Source organism: Callithrix jacchus, chromosome 9 (assembly GCF_049354715.1).
Source record: "Callithrix jacchus isolate 240 chromosome 9, calJac240_pri, whole genome shotgun sequence".
Lineage (NCBI taxonomy): Eukaryota > Metazoa > Chordata > Mammalia > Primates > Cebidae > Callithrix > Callithrix jacchus.
The window spans coordinates 125,156,972-125,181,245 of NC_133510.1; the positions used below are offsets into that span (position 1 = coordinate 125,156,972).

Consider the following 24,274-nt stretch of genomic DNA (forward strand, 5'->3'; position numbering starts at 1 on the left):
ACTTGAGCCCACGTGGTCAAGGCTGCAGTGAGCTATGTTTGTGCCACTGCATTCTAGCCCAGGCAACAGAGCAGGGGGAAAAAAAAAGAATGAAACAGTATAAGTAGAGTGGTTGAACGTGAGTGGAGCCCTTATAAAGCTGCTCAGTTTCAGAATAATAAATGCCATTAGGTATTTAGATGTTTAAGAGCCAATAGGAAGGAGGTGAAGCAGATGCCGAGGAAATGTTTCATCTTGCCTGCTTTCCGCAAGCTCTGTGTCTGAGGTGGAACTTGAATCGTCTCGTGTAGCACTTGCTGCATTTGCTGCCCATGTAACCTGTGCTCAGGGAGCAGCTGATGATGAGTTTTCTGCATAGTTGCTTCTCTCTCGGTATGACTTGTAGAAATTTCTTTTTTTTTCTTTTAAAGACGGAGTTTTACCATGTTGGTCAGGCTTGTCTTGAACTCCCGACCTCAGGTGATCCGCCCACCTTGGCCTCCAAAGTGCTTGGATTACAGGTGTGAGCCACCATGCCCAGCAGAAATTTATTTCTTAAGGGGACAGGCCAAAAGATACAAACAAAAAATAAAAAGTTGAGATGGATGGGCACAAGGAGATGATTCAGTCTGCAAACTTGTTTTTCATAAATGAAAGTACTAAAAAATACAGTCAATTCTCATTATCGTTGATAGTTATGTTCTATAAAGTCTCTGCAAACACCGAATTAGCAGATCCTGAACTATTGCTCTTAAGGGAAATATAGGAGTAAGTTTCTATGAGCCTCTGGTCACATTTTCACCAACTGATCAATACATAACCTTGTTTTATGTGTATTTCTGTTGAAAGACACTACTTTATTTAATATATAACATTGATTCATTAACATTGTGCTCATGGCCAACAGCACTATAACTTGTGACTTGAACTAAACTCATCCAACCCGCATATTTTCTCCATAAGGCACATCACAGCATTCTTTTGCTTAGGAACACTAGACAGCACTTCAGCACTATGTTTGGGGGTCAATTTAAATACTGAAGTCACCAAGAAAAAGCACCCAAAATGCAGACAGCATGGCATTAAATAGACCATGAAAAGGATACTTGTGGCCAGGTGCAGTGGCTTATGACTGTAATCTCAGCATTTTGGGAGGCCGAGGAGGGCGGATCACCTGTCAGGAGTTCCAGACCAGCCTGGTCAACATGGTGAAACCCCGTCTCTACTAAAAATACAAAACTTAGCTGGGCATGGTGGCAGATACCTATAGTCCCAGCTACTCGGGGGGGCGGAGGCATGAGAATCACTTGAACACAGAAGGCGGAGGTTGCAGTGAGCTGAGATCCCACCAGTGGACTCCAGCCTGGGTGAAAGAGTAAGACTGTCTCAAAAAAAAAAAAGGAAGAAAGAAAAGGACACTTGTTTATAGTCAGAGCTGAGATAAGAAGGCAGAGCATTGCCCTGTTTGACCTCAAATGGAAATGAGCATGTTGGGTGAGTAAAATTATTTGTCACACTTCACATGCACTTCTGCAGATGACTGAGAGAGAGCTGCAAGTATTGATTTTGGGATTACAAATCAATTCTTACAAGTAGTTGAATTCGCAAATACAGAATCTACGAATCATGAGCCATTTGAAATGATAAAAATGCATTGTGTTGAAACAGTGCTGCTCTTAGAAAGAACTTGGTGCTCTTGCTTGACCAATTATTATTTTACTATTCCTCTGTGTTCAAGTCAGAAGAGGCAAACCTTAGGATCTTCTCTGTGTTATTGGAGAATGGGGCAGCATAGAGAATAGGGTGTTTCTGTGTACAGTGCTTAAATATTTTCTACGGATGGGAAAATACCTTATGATCAAGGGAGACTGGGAGAATTATTTTATGCTATTTTATAACCAGAGCATGCTTTGGCTCACAGCAGGCATCAGTTTATTTACCAGTCTCTGAAACCGCCATAAGAGAAGTTTAACAGGTATAAACTTCGATTAACCACGCTCTCATTTGCTTTAAACAAACAATGTAATTGAACAGAGTATATAGCCCTTCACTTGCTCTTAGCAAAGCTTCAGAGGTTCAGAAATGCCTCGACCATGGCAATTCATGGGAAAGGGTTTTTAGTGATTGTTTTCTTTCTTTCTCTCTTTTTCTCACTGTATTTCAGCATAACATTATAAAATATCATGTTGATAAATCCTTTGTTTTATATTTATTACCAACAATAACTATAACCTTTCTTTTGAAACATAGACCTTCAACAAGCTTGTGGGAAAGTTTAGCCAGTCCATCTTCCACTTGAATTTAACACAAATGCTGTCAGCCACGATGGAAGGGAAGCTGGTTGTCTGGAACATACACCGCCCACCGTCATCTGCCTCCACGTTTTTGGGCTTTCCCTATATCAAGCCTTGTAAATTGGTTCATTTGCAGAAAGAGAGTATCACTGTGCTTACTACAATTGATAGGTAATTTTATTAAAAGGTAGCTATGGATGGTTATACAAATATTTTTAAATTGTTTTGGGAGGCTGGGCACAGTGGCTTATACCTCTAATTTCAGTTCCTTGGGAGGCTGAGGTGGGAGGATCATATGAGTCCAGAATTTTGAGACCAGCCTCGGCAGCATAGTGAGACTCCCCATCTCTACCAAAAAACAAAAAAGAGAGAGATGCTAGGGTGGCTTGAGCCCAGGAGTTTGAGGCTGCAATGAGCTGTGATTGCCACTGCACTCTAGATGCAGGAAGGAGTGAGACCTTCCTGTCTTAAAAAAAAAAAAAAACTCTTTTGGATGTATATACACATTTTGTATATGCATAGAGTATTCTGGGGATAGTCATAATGAACTGGGAACATTGGTTGCCTCTGAGGATAAGAACTGAGAACTAAGATCAGCAATGGGGGTGGATTTACTTTTTTTATAGTTCCATTTATACTAATTGGATTTTTTAAAAAAATCATGAGCATGCATTATGTTAAAAAAAATCCCTTTGTGTTGGTGAAACAAAAAGGAACTAGATTTTTTTTCTTCTGTGTTAATTGGATGGGTTTTGCACCCAACATTTTACATGCGTTAAATTTAAGAAAATAAAATAATTCGAATAGCTATATTGTATTGTCTGATTACAAAGTAACATATACAGCAGAGAGCGGTGGCTCGGGCGTCTGTAATCACAGCACTTTGGGAGGCCGAGGCAGGTGGATCATGAGGTCAAGAGATCGAGACCATCTTGGCCAACATGGTGAAACCCTGTCTCTAGTAAAAATATAAAAATTATCTGGGCATGGTGCATGCGCCTGTAGCCCCAGCTACTTGGGAGGTCGAGACCCGAGGATCATTTGAACCTGGGAAGTGGAGGTGCGGTAAGCCGAGATCATCCCACTGCACTCCAGCCTGGCTGACAGAGGGAGACTCTGTCTCAAAACAAAACAAAACAGGCTGGGCATGGTGGCTCATACCTTTAGCACTTTGGGAGGCCGAGGCAGGCAGATCACCTGAAGTTGGGAGTTCAAGACCAGCCTGACCAACAAGGTGAAACCCCATCTCTACTAAAAATACAATAATTAGCCAGGTATGGCAGTGTGCGGCCGTAGTCCCAGCTACTTGGGAAGCTAAGGCATGAGAATCGCTTGAACCTAGGAGGTGGAGGTTGCAGTGAGCTGAGATCTCACCACTGCACTGTAGTCTGGGCAACAGAGTGAGACTCGGTCTCAAAAAAGCAAAACAAAACTGAACAAAAATAACATTTACCTGTTGTGAGAAGATCAAATGCATCAGAACTTAATAAAATTCACTAACTCTGATTTTGAGTGGCCATAGGGACTCAGAGATGGTCATTTAAGGCCTCAATTAGAACAGGGTTCTCATTTCAGCTGGGTCCCTTCCTTGCTGAATGATCTTGAGCAAGGAACTTAACCTTGCTGAGCCTCTATTTCTTCATCTGTAAAATGGGCATAACAATACTTTCTCCGCTGGCACAGTGGCTCACACCTGTAATCCCAGCACTTTGGGAAGCTGAGGCGGGTCCTGAGGTCAGGAGTTTGAGACCAGCTTGACCAACACAGAGAAATCTCATCTCTACAAAAAATAAAAATAAAAAATTAGCTGGGTGTGGTGGCACATGCCTGTGCTCCCAGCTACTTGGGAGGCTGAGGCAGGAGAATCGCTTGAACCCAGGAGGCAGAGGTTGCGGTGAGCCGAGATCACACCATTGCACTCCAGCCTGGGCAACAAGAGTGAAACTCCATGTCAAAAAAAAAAAGAAAAAGAAAACACTATTTCTTTCATGAGTCAGGGATGTAAAATTCTGCACTTGCTTGGCACAGGGGAACCGTAGGGAAATGACGGCCATGATCAGTGGTGTGAGAGAAGTTCCCAAAAGTGTGGAGAAAATTGCCTGGCGACGGGGACCCTGCCCATATGGTTAGAGTCACTGGGCCACCTGCTTTCAAAAAGCCCATTTGCTTCCATTCACCTTTCTTTTGATGCAGGGGAACAGTGAGGTCTTGATATGGTTTTACAAAGAGAAATGCAAATTGTCACCCTCACTCAGTGGGGCGAGAAGATAGTAGAACTGCAGTTGGCCACACGGTCAGCCTTTGATCAGTTGGGGGTTAGGATCCAGTGAAGACCAGGCCAGGGTGCTCCAAGTTAATAAAACCCAGTCAGGACCTGGGAGTCCAAGAAGGAAAAGGTCTCTGAAAATGCTTGGTCAGTATTGCTGCTTCTGTCCAGCAGAGGGCAGTAAAAGATGTTCTAGCCAATTACTAGGCCCACCTGCTTTGCTTATTAATCAGAAACCTCATTTAATCACTCTGCGTATGTTAAGAGAAAATCCTCCTCCTCTACCCCCCACCCTATGATTAGAATTATGTGAAAGTCTTTTTTTAAAAAAAGCCCATTCGGGATGGATCCGAGGACTGGATATGAAAGCCATTTTGTCACGCAGCACTGCCTTCTGCTGTGAGGACTGGCCAGGGTTTTACGATTGAACTAACAGCAGCACCTTTGTGTAAAGTGGCCTGTGTCCCCTTGTCAGCCTGCACGATTTCAGAGGGCTGGTGGAGCGACTCTCTGCATTATCTGTAGTCATATGGGGAGGGTGCAAATCCCTTGTCCACTGCCATTGTATATGGCTGATCTTGGAGGGCAGGGAAGAACCAGCAGAGAGCATGGACTTGGCTTTAGCTATAGCTGGTTTCCCTGCATAGTCAAGCCGTGTGGCCCCGATAAAGTTCCCAGGTAGAAGTATGTCGCATGCAATATTTGGGATTTACTTACATTAAACTTTTGTTTGTTTGTTTGTTTTTGAGATGGAGTTTTGCTCTTGTCACTCAGCTTGGAGTGCCGTGGTGCAATCTCAGCTCACTGCAACCTCTGCCTCCTGGGTTCAAGTGATTCTCCTGCCTCAGCCTTCCAAGTAGCTGGGATTACAGGGGTTTGTGCTACCATGCCTGGCTAATTTTTGTATTTTTAGTAGAGACAGGAGTTTCACCATGTTGGCTAGCCTGGTCTTGAATTCCTGACCTCAGGTGATCTGCCTGCCTCATCCTCCCAAAGTGCTGGGATTACAGACATGAGCCACTATGCCCAGCTACACTACATTTTTCACACAAATATTCAAATGTAACTGGGTATCTGTATTGTCATTTGCTACATCTGGCCACACAATGCCCTGAGCACATCTCTTAACTCTCTGAGCGTTAGTTTCCTAGATGTAAATTGGGATAACAGTAAAATCATTCTTGTTGGGCAGTATTCAAGTGAGCTTTTGCAATGCCCCAGAATCCAGAGCCTGACATATAATGAGGAATTATCTCAGTATTGAAGAATTTGGTTAAGACCAATTTAAAAAAAAGCTATTATAGAGATGCTACACGTTATTATCGCTGTTTGCCAAACTGATGTTATTCTCCATTTCAGCTACATTGTCACAGGTGACATTAAGGGTAACATCAAGTTCTATGATCACACCCTGACCATTGTTAACTGGTACAGTCACTTGCAACCGAGTGCCGTAAGAACTCTGTCCTTTTCAAAGACCCCAGCAACTCCTCCTACTGAAAAATCAAACTATCCTCCCGACTGCACTTTAAAAGGTGACCCTTTTGTCGTCAGGTAAGTCGTTAATGAATCTAGTCATTAGGATGGTTGACAGATGATGGATGTCTTCTTTAGTTTGCATGCAGTGGGAGGTTCGTGTTGTTCCTGGAATCTCTCCCTGGCTGATTGTGATAACTGCTGGATCATTAAAAAAATTCACGAAACATGATTTTAATATTAAGACTCTTTAGTAACTGGAAGCTGGGAAGTCCTGATCCCTGAGCTCTCACCTCTGTTGAGTCTTTCGCTGCAGGTTGGTCTGTTTTCTTTAAGCTGAGCTTGTCCTAGCCACTGCGGTTAAAGGCACTGGATAATTAATTGCCATAACATTTCAAGACCGAATTATCTGTGAGTCTGCTTAATTACCCTTGCAGTATTTACAGGCACATCTGTATGTGTGCACCAAACTTCATATTTGCATACACAAATGAATATTTGCATGTGCAGATTAGCTAATTGTACAACTGACTGTCCATCTGCATACTTAATGACTCAATTTACATGGAGAAAAGTGGGCTTTTTCACTTGCAAATAGAAGCTGTTGGGTATTGGTGGTATATTTTTGGAAATGTTGGGTTAATAATGTCACTAAATTACAGACGACAGAGGCGTTTTATGTGCAATTAGAAGCAGAATAGCTGGCATGCCCCATTCCCTGCAAACACTGATATTGTTTGGTCTCTCCTGGCAAACAGGAATTTCATCATTGGAACATCTGATGCCACCGTGTACCACTTAACAACAGATGGGACCAAACTTGAGAAGTTATTTGTAGAGCCCAAGGATGCCATTTGTGCCATCTCCTGCCACCCATATCAACCCCTCATTGCCATCGGGAGCATCTGTGGGATGATCAAAGTGTGGAATTATGAAAAGAAACGATACCTTTTCAGCAGGGTCTTTGAGAAGGGGCTTGGAGTCCAGAGTCTGACCTATAACCCAGAAGGTATTTTCATCTTATCAGCCTCCCATCAATTCCACATGGAGCACAGCCCGGGAGGGGACGGATGTACCTGAGCTGGCATGGCTCCAGGAAGCCCCGACTCCAGCCCCCAGAGACACCTTTTGTCTCCGGCTCCCGCAGTGTTCTGGGCCTGGTGCCCTCCACGTGCTCACCCCAGGAGCTCGTGCGTTTCAGTTCATTTCTCCTCTGTTGTTTGTTCATGTCTTCTCCACACCCAGGACAAAGCCTGGCACAGACTCAACATCTCCTGAATGAATGAAATCCTTTGCCATCGTTGTTCTCTGGCTTGTCATTTCAGGAACCCTTCTTGGAGCTGGCTTCACAGAGGGAACGGTTTGCATTCTTGATACAATGTCTTTAGAAAATGAAAGCCCAGAGCCTTTCAGATACTCCAGAACCAGTGTGACTCACATCAGCTTTTCCCATGACTCCCAGTACATGGCAACTGCTGTAAGCGTTTTCACCGACAACCCAACCAGTGGCTTAGCACTTTCATTTAAAACCACAAGAGGCTGGACACAGTGGCTCATACCTGTAGTCCCAGTGCTTTGGGAGGCCGAGGTGGGAGGATCATCACTGGAGGACAGAGTTCAAGACGCCTAGGAAACATAGCAGGACCCCATTGCCATAAAAACATTTTTTTAAAATTACCAGGCCTTGCGGCACACATCTGTAGCCCAGCTACCCAGGAGGGGCTGAGGTGGGAGGACCCCTGGGTGCCAGGAGTTTGAGCTCCCAGTGAGCGACAGGGCAGTTCTGCTGGTCTGCCTTTGCTAAAACCCTGTCCCTTCCAGCACTCTCCCATCTCCATGGTGCTGCGGCCACTCCTCTCTGCGAGCGCAAAGCTTCTGGAGCCAAAGCATCTCAGCACACAGCTCAGGCCTGTGACTCCTCAGGCGGGGCTCTCCCACTCTGACTGGGTTTATTCTCAGCCTTCATACCTTTAAAAAAACAAACAGCTTTTTTTCTTTTTTGGAGACAGAGTTTCACTCTTGTTGCTCAGGCTGGAGTGCAATGTCACAATCTCGGCTCACCATAACCTCTGCATAAACCCCTCCTGGGTTTAAGCAATTCTCCTGCCTCAGCCTCCAGAGTAGCTGGGATTACAGGTGTGCACCACCACACCCAGCTAATTTTGTATTTTTAGTAGAGACGGGGTTTCTCCATGTTTGTCAGGCTGGTCTTGAACTCCCGACCTCAGGCGATCTGCCACCTTGGCCTTCCTCACACACCTGTGTGCTGGGATTACAGGTGTGAACCACCACACCAGGCCAAAAAAAAAAAAAAAACATAGCTTTTTTATTGTGTGTAGCTGGGCAAAGAAAAGGGAGGACAAAGGCACAAAGAGGCGGGCTTTTGCCGTTCCGCAGGCATCGAGGGGGGACCTGGAAAGGAGTGGAAGTCCATAGTGTCAGGTTCAGCCTTTCTTCCCCACTGCCTTTCCAGTTTTCTATTTTTAACCTGAATTTTCTCATCTATAAAACGGGCATTAGGCTGGGCATGGTAGCTCGTACCTGTAATCCCAGCACTTTGGGAGGTCAAGGCAGGCAGATTGCTTGAGGTCAGGAGTTCAAGACCAGCCTGGGCAACATGATGAGACCCATGTCTCTACAAAAATAATGAAAAAAAAAAAAAAAACCTAGCCAGGTATGGTGGCGTGTACCTGTAGTCCTAGCTACTTAGGAGGCTGAGGCTAGAGGCCCTTTTGAGCCCAGGGGGTCGAGACTGCAGTGAGCTGTGGTCAGGCCACTGCACTCCAGCCTGGGCAACAGATCAAGACTCTAATCTCTAAAAAACAAGAACAAAACTAAAAGTAAAATGGGTATTGTTTTACTGATTGCTCCAGTAGATTCAGATTTTTTTTTGAAGAAAATATTCTTAGTGTTTGTTTTTTTTTAATAGAATCTCACTCTGTCACCCAGGCTGGAGCGTAGTGGCGAGATCTCAGCTCACTGCAACCTCCATCTCCCGGGTTCAAGTGATTCTCCAGCCTCAGCCTCCCGAGTAGCTGGGACTAACAGGCGTGCACCACTGCCTCAAGCTAATTTTTTGTATTTTTAGTAAAAACAGGGTTTCACCATGTTGGCCAAGCTGGTCTCAAACTCCTGACCTCAGGTGATCCACCCACTTTGGCCTCCCAAAGTGCTGGGATTACAGGCGTGAGCCACTGTGCCCGGCCAGTATTTTGTTTTGTTTTGTTTTTTGGGTAGGTCTTGCTCTGCTGTCCAGGCTGAAGTGCAGTAGTGCAATCTCAGTTCACTGCCACCTCCTTCTCCCAGGTTCAAACAATTCTTGTCTCAGCCTCCCAAGTAGCTGGAATTACAAGCATGTGCTACCATGCCTAGCTAATTTTTGTATTTTTAGTAGAGATGGGGTCTGCATATTGGCCAGGCTGGTCTCAGACTCCTGATCTCAGGTGATTTACCCACCTCGGCTTCCCAATGTGCTGGGATTACTGGCTTGAGCCACTGCGCCCAGTCAGAAGATACTCTTAAAACAAAATTAGTGTAAACGCATAATGATGATTTTTAATTTCCTGAATGTAAAAAGGGATAACTCCTTCTTTTTTGCTCTTCTTCAGGATATAAGTTTTACTGTGGCAGTTTATATGATGGTGGTGAGAAACGGACGAAGGGTCTGGGAGTACTTAGCAAGACTTCGCTCTCATCGAAAAAGCATCCGAAGTCTCCAGTTTGGGGTTTACCTGGACAGCAATGAGCCTAGACTGCTGAGCCTTGGGACAGATAGGCTGCTGGTGAGCTGTTTAGTTTCCTGGTCCCCAGGACTGTGTCTCACTCTTGTGACATCCCTGGCATCTTGCATAGAGCCAGGCCCACAGTATGTGTGTTTGTGGGAGAAGGTGAGTGTACAGTGAAGGGTCGCAGACCTCTCTAGGTTGCCATTTTACCATAACTTGGCTGGGACGCCACCCACCCGGGAACTCCTGTTCTGAATGCGGAGGCTTCCGGGAAGCCACAGGTCAGAAGTGGAGGAGCGGGGAGTTCGCCTCGCAGTGTGCACCGGGAGGGCTGATACTCGCTAACACTATCTTCATGCCCAGCAGTTGGGGCCAGGCTGCTACCTAAACGTGAAAACTAGGAGAGGCTGTGAGAAAAGAGGAAAAGGTAGGGACAGTGGCAAACACAATATGACAGAGTCAGGCCAAATGGATTCAAAATCAACTGGTCAGTGTATCTGTCTATTTTTCCTTTTTCCCTCCCTCCCTCCCTCTCCTCCCTCACTTCTTCCCTCCCTCCCTTTCTCTCTTCCTCCCTCCTTCCCTCCTTCCTTCCCTTCCCTCCTTCCCTCCTTTCCTCCTTCCCTCCTTCCTTCTTTCCTCCTTCCCTCCTTCCTTCTTTCCTTCCCTTCCCTCCTTCCCTCCTTCCTTCCCTTTCCTCCCTTCCCTCCTCCCTTCCTGCCTCGCTTCCTCCCTCCCTCCCTTCCATCCCTCCTTCCCTCCTCCTTCCTTCCCTTCTTCCTTCCTTTGCTTTCTTCTTCCCTCCCTCCCTTCCTCCTTTCCTTCCCTCCCTTCCTCCTTTCCTTCCCTCCCTCCCCTCATTCCCTCCTTCCCTCCTTCATTCCTTCTTTCCTTCCTTCCTTTGCTTTCTTCCTCCCTTCCTTCCTTTGCTTTCTTCTTCCCTCCCTCCCACCCCTCCCTTCTTTCTCTCGCCTTCCTTCCTTTATTCCATTTATTCTTCCATCTATCCATCTATCCATCCATCCATCCATCCATCCATCCATCCATTCATCCATTCATCTATTCTGTTCCGCCCACCAAAACATACATGTATGGGCTCAGTTCAGCAGCTGCTGATTTGTGACTGCCAAGCACTGGGCTAAGATTTAGGTATGAATTAGTTCCTAAGACAATGATAAGTGACACAGTATAACTGAACTGCCAGACGTCAGGTGTGGGAGTCAGCTGGACCTAACTTTGAATTTTTGAGTTTTTACTCTGTCACTTTTTAGCTATGTGACCTTGGACAAGCCGCTCTGAGCATCTCTGAATATCTGTTTCCTTATCTGTAAAATGGGAACGACAGCACTTCTTTGCAAGGAAGTTCTGAGGATGGTGTGGAGATGTTTCTAGAGCACTCAGCTCTCCCGCATCGTGAATGCTCAGTACTGATGACTTAGTTGGTGTCAGGTCTAGGCAGGTCTCCTCTTGGGAAACCTGATACCGTCTCCCTCAGAACAGCACCTTGGCTGATAATGATAAAGCCTGTCACCCAAGAGCTTGGGGCTCCTTAGCTGAGCCTTTAATTTGGCTCCGTCCTCACGTGTGTCCCTCTGGGCTCCTCTGCAGATAGAGTATGATCTTCTCAGGAGCTACAAAGACCACCTGGAAGTCCTGGACATTCACCGCACCGACCAGGGCTGCTACCCCACCTGCATGGTCTGGTACCCGCCACTCACCAGGGAACTCTTCTTGCTCATCTGCAACAGTGGCTACAAAGTGAAGCTTTTTAATGCTACCACCAAAATGTGCAGGTGAGCACTTGGAGCGCCCATGGCAGGGGGCGGACCGAGTTCTCTAACCCCAGCCTGCGGCAAGCCTCCACTTAGGGACCTGCAGGCAGCTTGGCTACTGTTTTCATCCTCTTCACTCTGCAGAGGAGGAAAGGGAAGCAGGTAAGTAAGTGATTCTCGCCAAGGTCACATGACCCATTGTGGAGGCGGGATGTGCAGACCCAGGGAGGACACAAACCTGGGGCCCTGGGAAAGTCGCTGATGCTCTAAAATCCCCTCTCATTAAGAAACACATATTTTTACCTGGCTACTAACAACCATTTGATTTTTTCTTACTCTTGGCTCTCAAAGGAGCTTTAACTTTAACTGCTAGCACTCCTTTGTCTACACCCCTACGTGAGCCAGGCACTGTTCTAGGTGCTGAAGACCAGGATGGAAACCGTTTCCATCACTGTGGAGTTTACATGTTGGTTGGAGGTGGGGATGATGCAATCGTGTGAACAAGTAGCCAGGTAGTAGGTATGTGGCAGTCAGGTCCGTGCAAAGAATGGGAAAAGGCAGGATAAAAAGGTGGGGAGGCAGGGAAGGCCTTGGAGAGCAGGGCACATCTGAGCATCTGAACAGACTGGAAGGAAGCGAGAGGGAAGTGAGGGGCCGCCCTGCTCTTGGAGGAAAGAGAGTGGACCAGCAAGGCCCAAGGACCAAAGGTGGGAGGCGTTTGGGATTTGGGAAATGCCGTGAAGGCTGGTAGGGCCAGAGTGGAGTGGGCGGGGAGGGGGCACGGGAGAGCAGGTCAGAGGCCCAGGCAGGTGCCCGGCACACGGCACCCTGGGGACTCCATCTCTTTCCCGAGTAAGGCTTGGCCCTGAGGGGCCACAGGGAGGGGGTCAGATTCTGGGTATATCCTGCTGGCAAAGCGAACAGCGTTTGCTAATGGAGGGAAAAGGAGGTGTGAGAGAAGACACTTCACGAAGCCAGAAGAATGGAATAGCCCTTTAAAGAGATGAGGAGGATGAGGGAAGGACAAACCCGGAGTCAGAGACTGGCCAAGGCAAGCTTGAGATGCCTGCTTGGCATTCAGATGGGAACCCATGAATCAGGCTCTGGAGTGTGGAGGTCCCGGGAGGGGCTGGGCTGGTGTCAGGAGCACAGGACGGCTGAAGCCATGAGCAGAGAAGACACCAGCAAGAGAGCAGGGCATCTGTAGCCCGGCATCTTAGAGCCATGTCTCCTCCTGCCTGACGCAGTCCTGCACCTGCACAGGGACCCCTGTGCTTCCATCCCTGTGAGCCCTCAGGAGAAACACACACAATCGACCCTCGAGTGCAGCGGGGGCCACACCGTCCATCCTCCTGTTCCCTCCTCCTCAGCCTGCTGAGCATTCTCCCACTGAGCTTCAGGAGGCTGTGTGACTGCCCAAGGTCAAGCAGGGCAGGACTTGACCCTGGAACCGCGCCCCGACCCTGTCCTCCACTCAGTGCTCTGGGGCCTCCACACAGTCCTGGCTGTGGGATCTTGCCTGGTCAGCCCTGGAGGGGAGCTTCTGCCTTTGGTTTGGCTGTGTCTTGGGTATGGCTGGAAAGAAGCATGGAGGCAGGGGAAGTTGGAAGGGAGAGTGTTTCAGTGACCCACCACTGCCACCACCACCACTGCCACCAGGAGAAGGAAGTCAGGGAACTGGCCGCAGCAGCTGGCCCAGGATCCAGGACAATCATTGCTTTGAAATATATCTCAGATAAGAGAGGTCCTCAAAAGGCCAGGACCACCTGGGATTTTTTTTTAAACAGTTCTTTCCCAGAAGGCCAAGAAAAAAATGACTGAGAAATGCCATGTCTTATGGTAGAAAGAGAAATCCAGGACAATTGCCTTAAACAATTAAAACACCCAAAAGCATGTATGAAGAAGAGCTTTAGAAAGACTTCAGAATCATTGTGCCTAGTTTTTATTAAGCACTATGAAATTTTATCATATCTTCTGCTAGTTTTTAATGAACACATACTTTTTGGACAGAGAATGTCTCTCAGATACATGCAGTGCTAAGACACTGAATCGGCAGGGCCAGAGAATGGGGGCTGACAGGACTTGGGCCTGAAGTTCCTGCTAACGGTTATTCACCGGAGGAAAGAGGGGGGAGAGACTTTTGGAAACAAAGTTGGGAGTTTCTGCCTATTGATGATCAATGTGAAATTAGCATAAAGCATCTTAAAATTTTTATCAAGGTGATACTCATATAACATAAAACGAATGAGTTGAAAGTGACCAGTTTGGCCGGGCATGGTGGCTCACACCTGTAATCCCAGCACTTTGGGAGGCCAAGGCAGCTGGATCACCTGAGGTCAGGAGGTTGAGACCAGCCTGATCAACATGGTGAAACTGAGTCTCTACTAAAAATACAAAAATTAGCCGGACATGGTGGTGCGTGTCTGCAATCCCAGCTACTCAGGAGGCTAAGGCAGAAGGATTGCTTCAATCTGGGGGGCGGAGGTCGCAGTGAACTAAGATTACGCCACTGTACTCCAGCCTGGGTGAAAGAGCAAGACTCTGTCTCGAAAGAAAATAGAAAAAGAAAAGAAAGTGAAGATTTCCGTGTCATTTAGCACACTCACAGTGCTGTGCAGCCCCCACCTCTGTCTAGCTTCAGAAATTTCCATCATTCCAGAGTAAAACCCCTTGCTTAAAGCATTCTCTAAGCTGTAGGAATAATAAAGCCTCATAATCATGGCTTAATTGGGAAGGAATTGTCTTTTCATGATAAATCCAAAAGAATTTAAAAATGCATTTAAAAAATATTTGAAAGAACGTGAAAAGGCAGTTCACAGAAAAAGGCCAATAAACCTAGGAGCAGATGCTCATGAGTATATCAAAGATGCAAATGAAAACAAGATATCATTTTTCTCCAATCAGATTAGCAATGATAAAAATGATTGATAGGGCTCAGCGTTGGCAAGAGGATAGGGAGATAGGCACTCTCATCCGCTGCTGGGGAGCGGGTATGAATCACTGTAACCTTTTGGGAAAGCAATTTGTCACCCTCCATTAAATTGTATCGTATCTTCTGACTTCTAGGAATGTAGCCCACAGAAGAACTCAAACAGTATGCCAAGGCATAAGTAAAAGGGTGTCTTGTTTGAAAATATTTTTAAAAATGGAAACAATCCAAATGCCCATTAATAGGGGATTAGTTAAACGGATGGCTTGTCAGTACACTGGAAAGCGATGCTGCTTTTAGAAAAGAAAAAAGAGGAAGAGTAAGACAGCTCTCTGTGTAGTGACGTGGAAATAGCTCCAATATGTGATGAGATAAACTACAGTGAAGCATGAATAGCATAATTCTATTTTTATATAAAATTATAATAAAAAATTCTTGAGTCGTATACACCAAACTATCACGATTATCTTAGGATAGGGTCTAGCAATGTGGAGATATAGTTAGATTTTCTTCTTTTTTTTTGAGGGTGGGTCTCACTCTGCTGCCTAGGATGGAGTGCAGTGGTGTGATCTCAGCTTGCTGCAACCTCCACCTCCCGGGTTCAAGCAATTCTCATGCCTCAGCATCCTGAGTAGCTGGGACTACAGGTGCACACCACCGCACCTGGCTAATTTTTTTTTTAAATAGAGGTGGGGTTTCACCGTCTTGGCCAGGCTGGTCTCAAACTCATGACCTCAGCTGATCTGCCTGGCTCAGCCTCCCAAAGTACTGGGATTACAGGCGTGAGCCATCATGCCCCATCCATGACCAAACGATCATAAAACCTACGTTGAAATTTGTGAAATTCAAAAAACTCTCTTTTTTTTTTTTTCCTTCAGGAAGACGCTTATGGGGCCAGCTTATGGTTCCCCGATTGAGCAGGCACAGGTCCTCCCGGTGAGAAGCATGGCAGAGCTGCCGAAACGCTACTTGGTGTTTATTAACAGAGACAAGGTAACAGCGCCGTCTTCTCCAGCTCTGGGAGTTGACTCTGTGTGTCAGGAGCGGCAGTCATTATCAAAGATCGTGAGACTCGAGAGAGCCTGGGTTTTACAGCCAGGCCCAACTGCTGCCGCCCCAGTCAGCTGTGATACTGAAGATTGTCCTTGATGAGTTAGGAAGCCTCTTGGGAGACATTTCTGAGCAGAGTTACTGCATTTTTTGTATTCCCAGTGAAGATACATGGGCCAGCAAAGGATTTTTCCTTCTTGTTTATTTGCATGGAAAACTCTTATAAAAACATGCAAATTGATACACTTCGTTGTATGATTTAATGAATCGTCTACATTGAAAAGTGTATAGCCTGCTGGGCGTGGTGGCTCATGCCTGTAATCCCAGCACTTTGGGAGGCCAAGGCAGGCTGGAGTCTGAGACCAGCCTGGCCAACATGGTGAAACCCCATCTCTACTAAAAATACAAAAATTCAATGGGCTTGGTGGCGGGCACCTGTAATCCCAGCTACTTGGGAGGCTGAGGCAGGAGAATCACTTGAACATGGGAGGCAGAGGTTGCGGTGAGCTGAGATCGCGCCACTGCACTCCAGCCTGGGCGACAGAGGGAGACTCTGTCTCAAAAAACCCAAGAAAGTGTAAAAGTCATAGGTTGTGAGATTTATTCCAGAAAACCTTGGACAACTGAGCATGCAGACAGGGAGGAAAGCTCCCCTTCTGTCTTCTGTGCATCTGTTAGAACTGTGCAAGGGGCTCGTGTCCTCAGGGCCGGTGTATGAATGCCCAGCTACATTAAATGGGGCTCTCACACTTGGAGATGGGTCCAGACAAAATCAACTTAACATATGCAACAGAGAGAGAAGGAAGGTGTCAAATGTAAACCCCTTTTCACTCAGCAGCAGGTCCTTCTGCCACACAGGTCTGGAGGTGACATGTGAACGTGCCAGGCCTCTCTTGGGCCCAGCTACCTGAGTCTGAATATCCACTTACGTATTCCTTTCTAGGTGGGACTGCAGATCTTACCAGTGGACGGCAATCCACATAAAACAACTGCTATTGTCTGCCACCCAAATGGGGTGGCTGGCATGGCCCTTTCCTATGACGGCCTCTACGCATTCACCGCAGGGGGGCATGATCGCTCAGTGGTCCAGTGGAAAATCAATTTAAGGTATGTGACGGGAGAGAAGGAAGGTGTCATGTGGACACTCCTTTTTACTCAGCAGCAGACAGACACTGAACCCTGCTGCGTGCCAGGCACTATGCTAGGATGTCACAGGGCCTGGCTTTCAGGTTGCTCCTGGTGGCATTGCTCATATTACTGCGCACACAGAAGTTGCTGTCCTGCTCCATGGACCGATGGCGTTTGCAGTTCAGGCGGTGTGACAGCACCTGGGACTCACCCCTGCTCCCCAAAATGCTTCTCCCTCTGCTCCGCATAGTCACACCTGCTAGAAAGATCTGGGCCGACCCTCCAAAGCATGCACTATGGAAATGGTAAGAGGGTCATTTGAAGGGGTATTTCAGGCTCTTCTTCTCACCCTCCCTGCCCTGAATGGCGAGCCTGAGCCTGCGGTCAGGCTGGAGAATTCTTGAGTTGAATGTCAGAGAGTATGTGGACTTTGAGGTTAAAGGGATGTGTATGAGCTTGAATATGGGGCCACCCTCCACTGGCTGTGGGGCCTAGGGCAAGCTTCTTTACGGCTCTGATCTCCAGGTCCTTGCCTGCGAAATGGGGGTGATGATAGGGACTGCTATTTTTTTTTTTTTTTTTTTGAGGTGGAGTCTCGCTCTGTCACCCAGGCTGAAGTGCAGTGGTACGCTCTGAGCTTACTGCAACCTCTGCCTCCTGAGTTCAAGCAATTCTTCTGCCTTAGCCTCCTGAGTAGCTGAGATATCAGGTGTGTGGCATCATGCCCAGCTAATTTTTGTATTTTTAGTAGAGACAGCGTTTCACCATGTTGGTCAGCTGGTCTCAAACTCCTGACCTCATGATCTGCCCACCTCGGCCTCCCAAGGTGCTGGGATTACAGATGTGAGCCACCGCGCCTGGCCGATGATAGGGACTTCTGTGGGATCCCTGTGAAGATCGGGTAGTTTAATATGGGAAAAGCACATAGCATAGAGCTAAGCGCTCAAGAAGTGAGTGAATTCCTTTCTTCTCATCTTCCCGTAAGAGCATTTGTTTATGAGCTTAGGATCTTCCCTAATCAAGAGGGGACCGGCACCCACACTGTCCTCTCCTCTACCCACATTCAGCCAGCTGCCACAGGGCAGAGTCAGCCACGGGCAGCCAGTTCCTGTTCTGACCACTTCTCTGAGCCCCTTCGCTGCCTGTGTCTCGGCTGGGCCTCTCCTGGCAATGTGACGTAGGGGAGCAAAAACAGCTCGGAGGCACCTTCCTTCCTCAGAGAACAACCTGACTCTTGGCTGCCAGCGCAATGCACCCCCTGCCATCTGCCAAGTGCACATCTTTCTTTTTATGTTGGATATTGATGCTTCTACTCTTAACCTGAATATGAGCAAAAATAGCCAGTTAAATCTGCTCTGGAACCACAGCGGTTTGAGATTGCAGTTGCAGCTCTGACTTCCACCCTGCCTTCACCTGAGAGAGCAGATCTTGGGAACTTGGGGATTTAGGAGCTGGAGGTGAACTCTCCCATTGAAAAGGGATCGTGGCCTCAGAATGGCTGCCTGGTTCCTTGTCTGCTGACTTGTTACCTGGAACCATGGGGGCAAGCCATGCCCTGCAGGGGCAAGCGGAACCTTCCTTTCTATTTGTTGAGGTGGTGGTTGAGACAGGGTCTGGCTCGGTCACCCAGGCTGGAGTGCAGTGGTGTGATCATGGCTCACTGCAGCCTTGAACTCCTGGGCTCAAGCGATTCTCCTGCCTCAGCTTCCCGAGTAGCTGGAACCACAGGTACATGCCATCATGCCTGGCTAACTTTTAAAAAATTATTTTTTGTAGATACAGAGTCTCACCAAGCCTAGGCTGGTCTTGAACTCATGGGCTTAAGCCTTGGCCTCCCCACGTGTTGGGATTACAGATGTGAGCCACTGCACCCAGCTAGAACCTTTCTCCTAAAATGTTTGTCTTCTCAGTCGTCGTGGGCTCTGGAATGGTAGAAATTTAAGAAGAACTCAAAAAGGCCTCTGCTTTCCAATAGCTTTCCTGTGCCTGGCCAGAGTCCAGGTTTCTGAGAATTTCAGTTTAATCTGTGGTGGGGACAAAGGATCGTTGTAAACTAATTAGCACTTCATTGCTGCTTCTGGTGAGTTAATATGATCAGTACTTCACTAATGGAAAGAAATGTAAAAACCCTAAACAAGTAAACAAAATTTCCTACCAAGTTACTGTTGATGAGTGGTCCGGGGAGATGAAGATGACAAATCCCCTCACGTTCCATTATTTTAGTAAGTGCAGCCCTGGGCCCAGAGTGCCACCATCACAGCCCACGGCACTCCCGCCCCAGGACAGCCCTTCCATTGCCTCTCTTGGGGTTCTTGGAGTTCATTCCACATGCCCCTTCTTCTCCCCCTCGATGCTAGCATGCCACCCTTTTTCCTCTCTTTGTCTGGTGTCTGTTTCAAAATCCCCCATACTTTTTTGTGCCCAGCCTCCCTGCCTCCTGTCATCCTGCTGCCCTGCTCAGCCAAGAGCAGGGACCCAGATTGGAATCCTGGCTAGTCACTCCATGCTCACTGGATGACACCAGGCAAGTCCTTTGCTTCTCGGAGCCTCAGCTCCTCCAGCCATTAAGTGGGACTGCTACCACCAAGTTCAGACCATTCCTCCTTCTCCTCCTCTAGGGAGCATTTACTGAGCACCTACTGTGTGTTCGTCATGGGGCTCAGAGCTTTAGCTCCTTTCGAAAAGTACTGTGTGGCTTGCTGGGTACAGAGCAGGCTTTCAGTAAGTGTCATTTCCCTTTAGTGCCCTAATGACCTCTTTTTTGTTGCGAGTCTTAGAAACACAATTTAGGCAAAAAGGGGATGTATGAGAAGGTTGTTGGGATGGCATGTGGTTGCACAGCAGGATGGTCAGGGACAGCGGCACACAGTGCCCGCAGCGCTCACTGTCCACATGGCCCTGCTTTTGGCTTCACTCTCTGTGGAACTGGGTTTCCTTACTCAGCAGGAAGATGGCTGCTGGCAGTTCCCAAATTTCACAAATTCTAGCTCTCACCACAGAGAGAGGGAATCTCTTTCCCAGCATGGGTTGGAGAAAGCCAAGTGCAGCCCTGGACCCCTCTGGGGTCGGTTGGCAGTGGCCGGGAGGCAGGGATGTAGTGGAGCGCTGAACACCAGAGCCGGGAGCCTCAGCTGCTCCTGGAGGACCAAGTGCTCTTGCCAGCCTTTCCCTTCAGGGGCTCCTGGTGGTGACAGGCTCTCTATGTCACTTACAGCCTTTACCTGGCCGTGCTCCAGAGCCACATGGCTAAAAGTGGCCTGGTGCTCATGGAGCTTGTCGGGATCGGGCCTGGGCCTGGGCCTGGCCTGGAGGCCCCAGAGAGGGAGCCCTCTCAGCTGAACACTTGCCTCCGTGGCCTAATACTTGAACTGAGAAGTGGGGAAGACCCAGCCCTGCCGGAGGGGTCCTCAGGCACCCCTGGAGAATACCCAGGTCCCTCAGACTTTAAGTTAACCTGTGGACTTGTGCATGCCTCAGTGAGAGGACCAGGGACAGTGCGTGGCAGACTCTACCTGAGAGAGGTGTAGGTGCGTGCCAACACCCATTTCCACACCCATAATAATCCCAGCCACTTGTGCTGAACCTTTCTCGGGGCCGGGCCCTGCCCTGAGTTCCAGGTATCATCTGATTTCATCCTCACAGCCGTCCTGGGAGCAGGCACCACCCTCATCCCCACAGAACACGTCAAGAAGCTAACAACAAGGGTTCCATTGACTGCCCAAGCAAAAGAGGAGGCAGTGGGGCGGGATTCACAGCCAGGGCTTTCTAAGTCCACCCCACACCTTGACAAACGTTCATTACAGGAGGGAAATAAAGGACTTTGTCTCCAATCCTTGTGATATGGTTTTGCTCTCTGTCCCTACCCAAATCTCATCTTGAATTGTATTCTGGTAATTCCCGTGTGTTGTGGGAGGGATCTGGTGGGAGATGGTTGGACTGGGGGCAGGGAGCAGTGTCCCCCATGCTGTTCTTGTGGTAGTGAATAAGTCTGATGAGATCTGATGATTTGATAAGGAGAAACCCGTTTCACTTGGCTCTCATTCTCTCGCCACTGCCATATGAGACGTGCCCTTCACCTTCCACCATGATTGTGAGGCCTCCCCAGCCATGTGAAACTGTAAGTCCAATAAGCCTCTTTCTTTTGTAAATTCTCAGTCTCAGATGTGTCTTTATCAGCAGTGTGAAGAGGGATTAATATAGTAAATTGGTACCAATAGAGTGGGGCATTGCTGAAAAGATATCTGAAAATGTGAAAGTGACTTTGGAACTAGGTAACAGGCAAAGGTTGGAAGTTTGGAGGGCTCAGAAGAAGACAGGAAAATGTGGAAAAGTTTCGAACTTCCTAGAGACTTGTTGAGTGGCTTTAGCCAAAAGCCTTTTAGTGATATGGACAATAAGGTCCAGGCTGATGTAGTCTCTGATGGAGATGAGGAACTTGTTGGGAACTGGAGCAAAAGTGACTCTTGGTACGTTTTAACAAAGAGAATGGTAGCATTTTGTCCCTGCCCTAGAGATTTGTGGAAGTTTGAAGCTGAGAAAGATGAGTTAAGGTATCTGGCAGAAGAAATTTCTAAACAGCAAAGCATTCACCTTTAACCTGGGTGCTGTTAAAGGCATTCAGTTTTATAAGGAAAGCAAAGCATAAAAGTTTGGAAAATTTGCAGCCTGACCATGTGATAGAAAAGAAAAAGCCATTTTCTGAGGAGAAATTGAAGCCAGCTGCAGAAATTTGTTTATGTTATCAGGAGCCAAATGTTAATCCTGAAGACAATAGGGAAAAATGTCTCTAGGGTATGTCAGACATCTTTATGGCAGCTCCTCCCATCACAGACCTGGAGGCCTAGGAGAAAATGGTTTCATGGGCCAGGCCCAGAATCCCCATGCTGTGTGCTGCCTAGGGACTTGGTGCCCTGTACCTCAGCTGCTCCAGCCATGGCTGAAAGGGGCCAATGTAGAGCTCAGGCTGTGGCTTCAGAGGGTGCAAGCCTCAAGCCTTGGCAGCTTCTATGTGGTGTTGAGCCTGCAATTGCACGGAAATCAAGAATTGGGGTTTGGGAACCTCTGCCTAGATTTCAGAAGATGTATGGAAATGCCTGGATGTCCAGGCAGAAGTTTGCTGCAATGGTGGGGCTCTCATAGAGAACCTCTGCTAGGGCAATGTGGAAAGGAAATGTGGGGTCAGAGCCCCCACACAGGGTATCGACTGGGTTACTGCTGAGTGGGCTGTGAGAAGAGGGCCACCATCTTCCAGACTCCAAAATAGTAGGTCGTTTGACAGCTTGTACCATTTGCCTGGAAAAGCCATAGACACTCAATGCCAGCCTGTGAAAACAGCCGAGAGGAAGGTTGTGCCCTGCAAAGGCACAAGGGCAGAGCTGCCCAAAACCATGGGAACCCACCTCTTGCATCAGAGTAACCTGGATGTGAGACATGGAATCAAAGAGATCATTTTGGAGCTTTAAGATTTGACTGCCCTGATGGACTTGCATGGGGCCTGTAGCCCCTTTATTTAGGCCACTTCCTCCCATTTGGAATGGCTGTATTTACCCAATTCCTGTACTCCAATTGTATCTAGGAAGTAAATAACTTGCTTTTGATTTTATAGGCTTACAGGCAGAAGGGACTTGACTTGTCTCAGATGAGACTTTGGACTGTGGACTTTTGAGTTAATGTGAAATAAGTTAAGACTTTGGGGGACTGTTGGGAAGGCATAATTGGTTTTGAAATGTGAGGACATGAGATTTTGGAGGGGTCAGGGGCAGAATGGTATGGTTTGGCTCTGTGTCTCCACCCAAATCTCGTCTTTAATTGTACTCCCATAAATCCCATGTGTTGTGGAAGGGGACTGGTGGGAGAGGGTTGGATCGTGGGGGCTCATGCTGTTCTCCTGGTAGTGAATAAGTCTCATGAGATCTGACGGTTTGATATGGGGAAACCCGTTTCACTTGGCTCTCATTTCTCTCTCTTGCCACTGCCATGTGAGATGTGCCTTTCACCTTCTGCCATAATTGTGAGGCCTCCCCTGCCACGTGAAACTGTAGGTCCAAGAAACCTCTTTCTTTTGTAAATTGCCCAGTATCAAGTATGTCTTTATCAGCAGCATGAAAACAGACTAATGCACCTTGCATGCATTCATTTATTAATTCCTACAACAATGTTATGAGGCAGAATCTTCTCATTTTATAGTGGAAGACACTGAGGCCAGGGAGGTTAAGTTACCTGCCCAGAGTCACACAGCTTGCCAGGGGCAGAGCTAGGGACTTGCATGTATGTCCATGTGACTCCACATTCTGGACGCTTCCCCACTTCCCCACTGTGGTCTACATGAGGTGTCTTTGATGTCCCGGCAGAAGCTGATTGCCTGATTCGCAGAAATCCAGTCAGTGGATTATTAGAATGATTTCTGATGATTAGCCTTTTGCAGGAGGCAAAGTTGGTCTCTTACAAAAGTAGGTTTTCTTACCATTGAAAGGGCCTATTTTTGGAAAATCTGACCTTGCGTTAGAGAGCAGAGGGTTATTTTTATCTGACTGGCATGGGTCCCTGTGGTCTCCTGAGTTTTTATGGAAGCAATTAGTGTTGGCAGTCTGCCTGTACAATATCCCATTCTTTTGACTCTGATCGTTTGTGGAACTAAAGTTACGGGTAAGGCTGCTCTGTCTGGGAGGATTGTGGTTTCAGAACAACAGCATGCCTCCCCCACCCCAGGAGAGACGTGTTCCCCAAAGATTGCAGACAAATTACCAAGCACCTGCCCTGTCATCATTGAGAGAATATCACCATAATGAGGGCGGGTGCCCTCTACGTCCGAGTTCCACGCTTGAAATGCAACTTTCTGGTTTTGGCTTCATTTTGAAGGACCTTTTCTTAGCAAGTCTACAGAGACCCTAACTGTGTCTGCACCGTGATACCCTTCAGAGGCTGCAGTGCTGTGCGGGCCACCTTCTGACCTGTGCTCACGCTCGAGCGCTTTCTAACAGGGACATCTCTGTTATTGTTCCAGTGTCCTGGAGGCAGCGGTTTCTCTTGGGGGTGAAGACTTGACCCCATTCTACGGTCTGCTGTCTGGCGGCCGGGAAGGAAAATTCTACAGGGTAACTGTTCCCAGGGTAAACACTTCCCAGTGACACCTGGTTAAGTTTTTAAAGTGGATGTGCCCAGGGTTAACCTTGTTGCTTTATTCCAAAGCTCTATTCCCCCACTGAGCTTAAAATGTACTTTCTAGAAAATGTCCTTGAAGTCTTCATGGATGCTTCAGACTTAAGCCTAAATGCGTTTTGTGTCTCTGTTCTATTTCTACTTAGGAGCTAGAAGACTACTTCTACTACTCCCAGCTCCGCAGTCAAGGCATTGACACAATGGAGACCAGAAAGGTGTCGGAACACATCTGCCTGTCAGAGCTGCCTTTTGTCATGAGAGCAATTGGCTTTTACCCATCTGAAGAGAAGGTAGGGAGAACGAAAACAAGAGCAGCAATGGGATATGCTATTTATAAAAAATGACCTCTGGGAACAATCCTTATAGGTCAGAGTAAAAATTTCATATTTTTCTTGCATAAATGGATCCGAAAGACGGATCTGGGCATTTCAGATTCACTCCTGAGTGACTGCTTTCCTAAAAGGTGCACTCCTCATGGAAGTTCCACGCTGGTTAGA

The 24,274-nt window shown here is 47.5% G+C and overlaps 1 protein-coding gene across 26 annotated transcripts in view; it reads left to right on the plus strand.

The window, feature by feature from the left end:
* Positions 1–24,274, plus strand: part of CFAP251 (cilia and flagella associated protein 251) — an 89,538-nt gene that overhangs the window by 34,490 nt on the left and 30,774 nt on the right. For 13 of the 26 annotated variants that reach the window (XM_078337492.1, XM_078337491.1, XM_035257889.3 and 10 more), the window contains 10 exons: positions 2,230–2,444; positions 5,899–6,093; positions 6,774–7,024; positions 7,341–7,492; positions 9,624–9,797; positions 11,349–11,533; positions 15,320–15,434; positions 16,435–16,598; positions 23,623–23,728; positions 23,924–24,067. In XM_078337492.1, coding sequence (XP_078193618.1) covers positions 2,230–2,444; positions 5,899–6,093; positions 6,774–7,024; positions 7,341–7,492; positions 9,624–9,797; positions 11,349–11,533; positions 15,320–15,434; positions 16,435–16,598; positions 23,623–23,728; positions 23,924–24,067 — 1,701 coding nt within the window. The remainder of the gene's footprint in view (positions 1–2,229; positions 2,445–5,898; positions 6,094–6,773; positions 7,025–7,340; positions 7,493–9,623; positions 9,798–11,348; positions 11,534–15,319; positions 15,435–16,434; positions 16,599–23,622; positions 23,729–23,923; positions 24,068–24,274) is intronic. The other 13 variants (XM_078337497.1, XM_078337499.1, XM_078337494.1 and 10 more) reach the window with 2 other exon arrangements.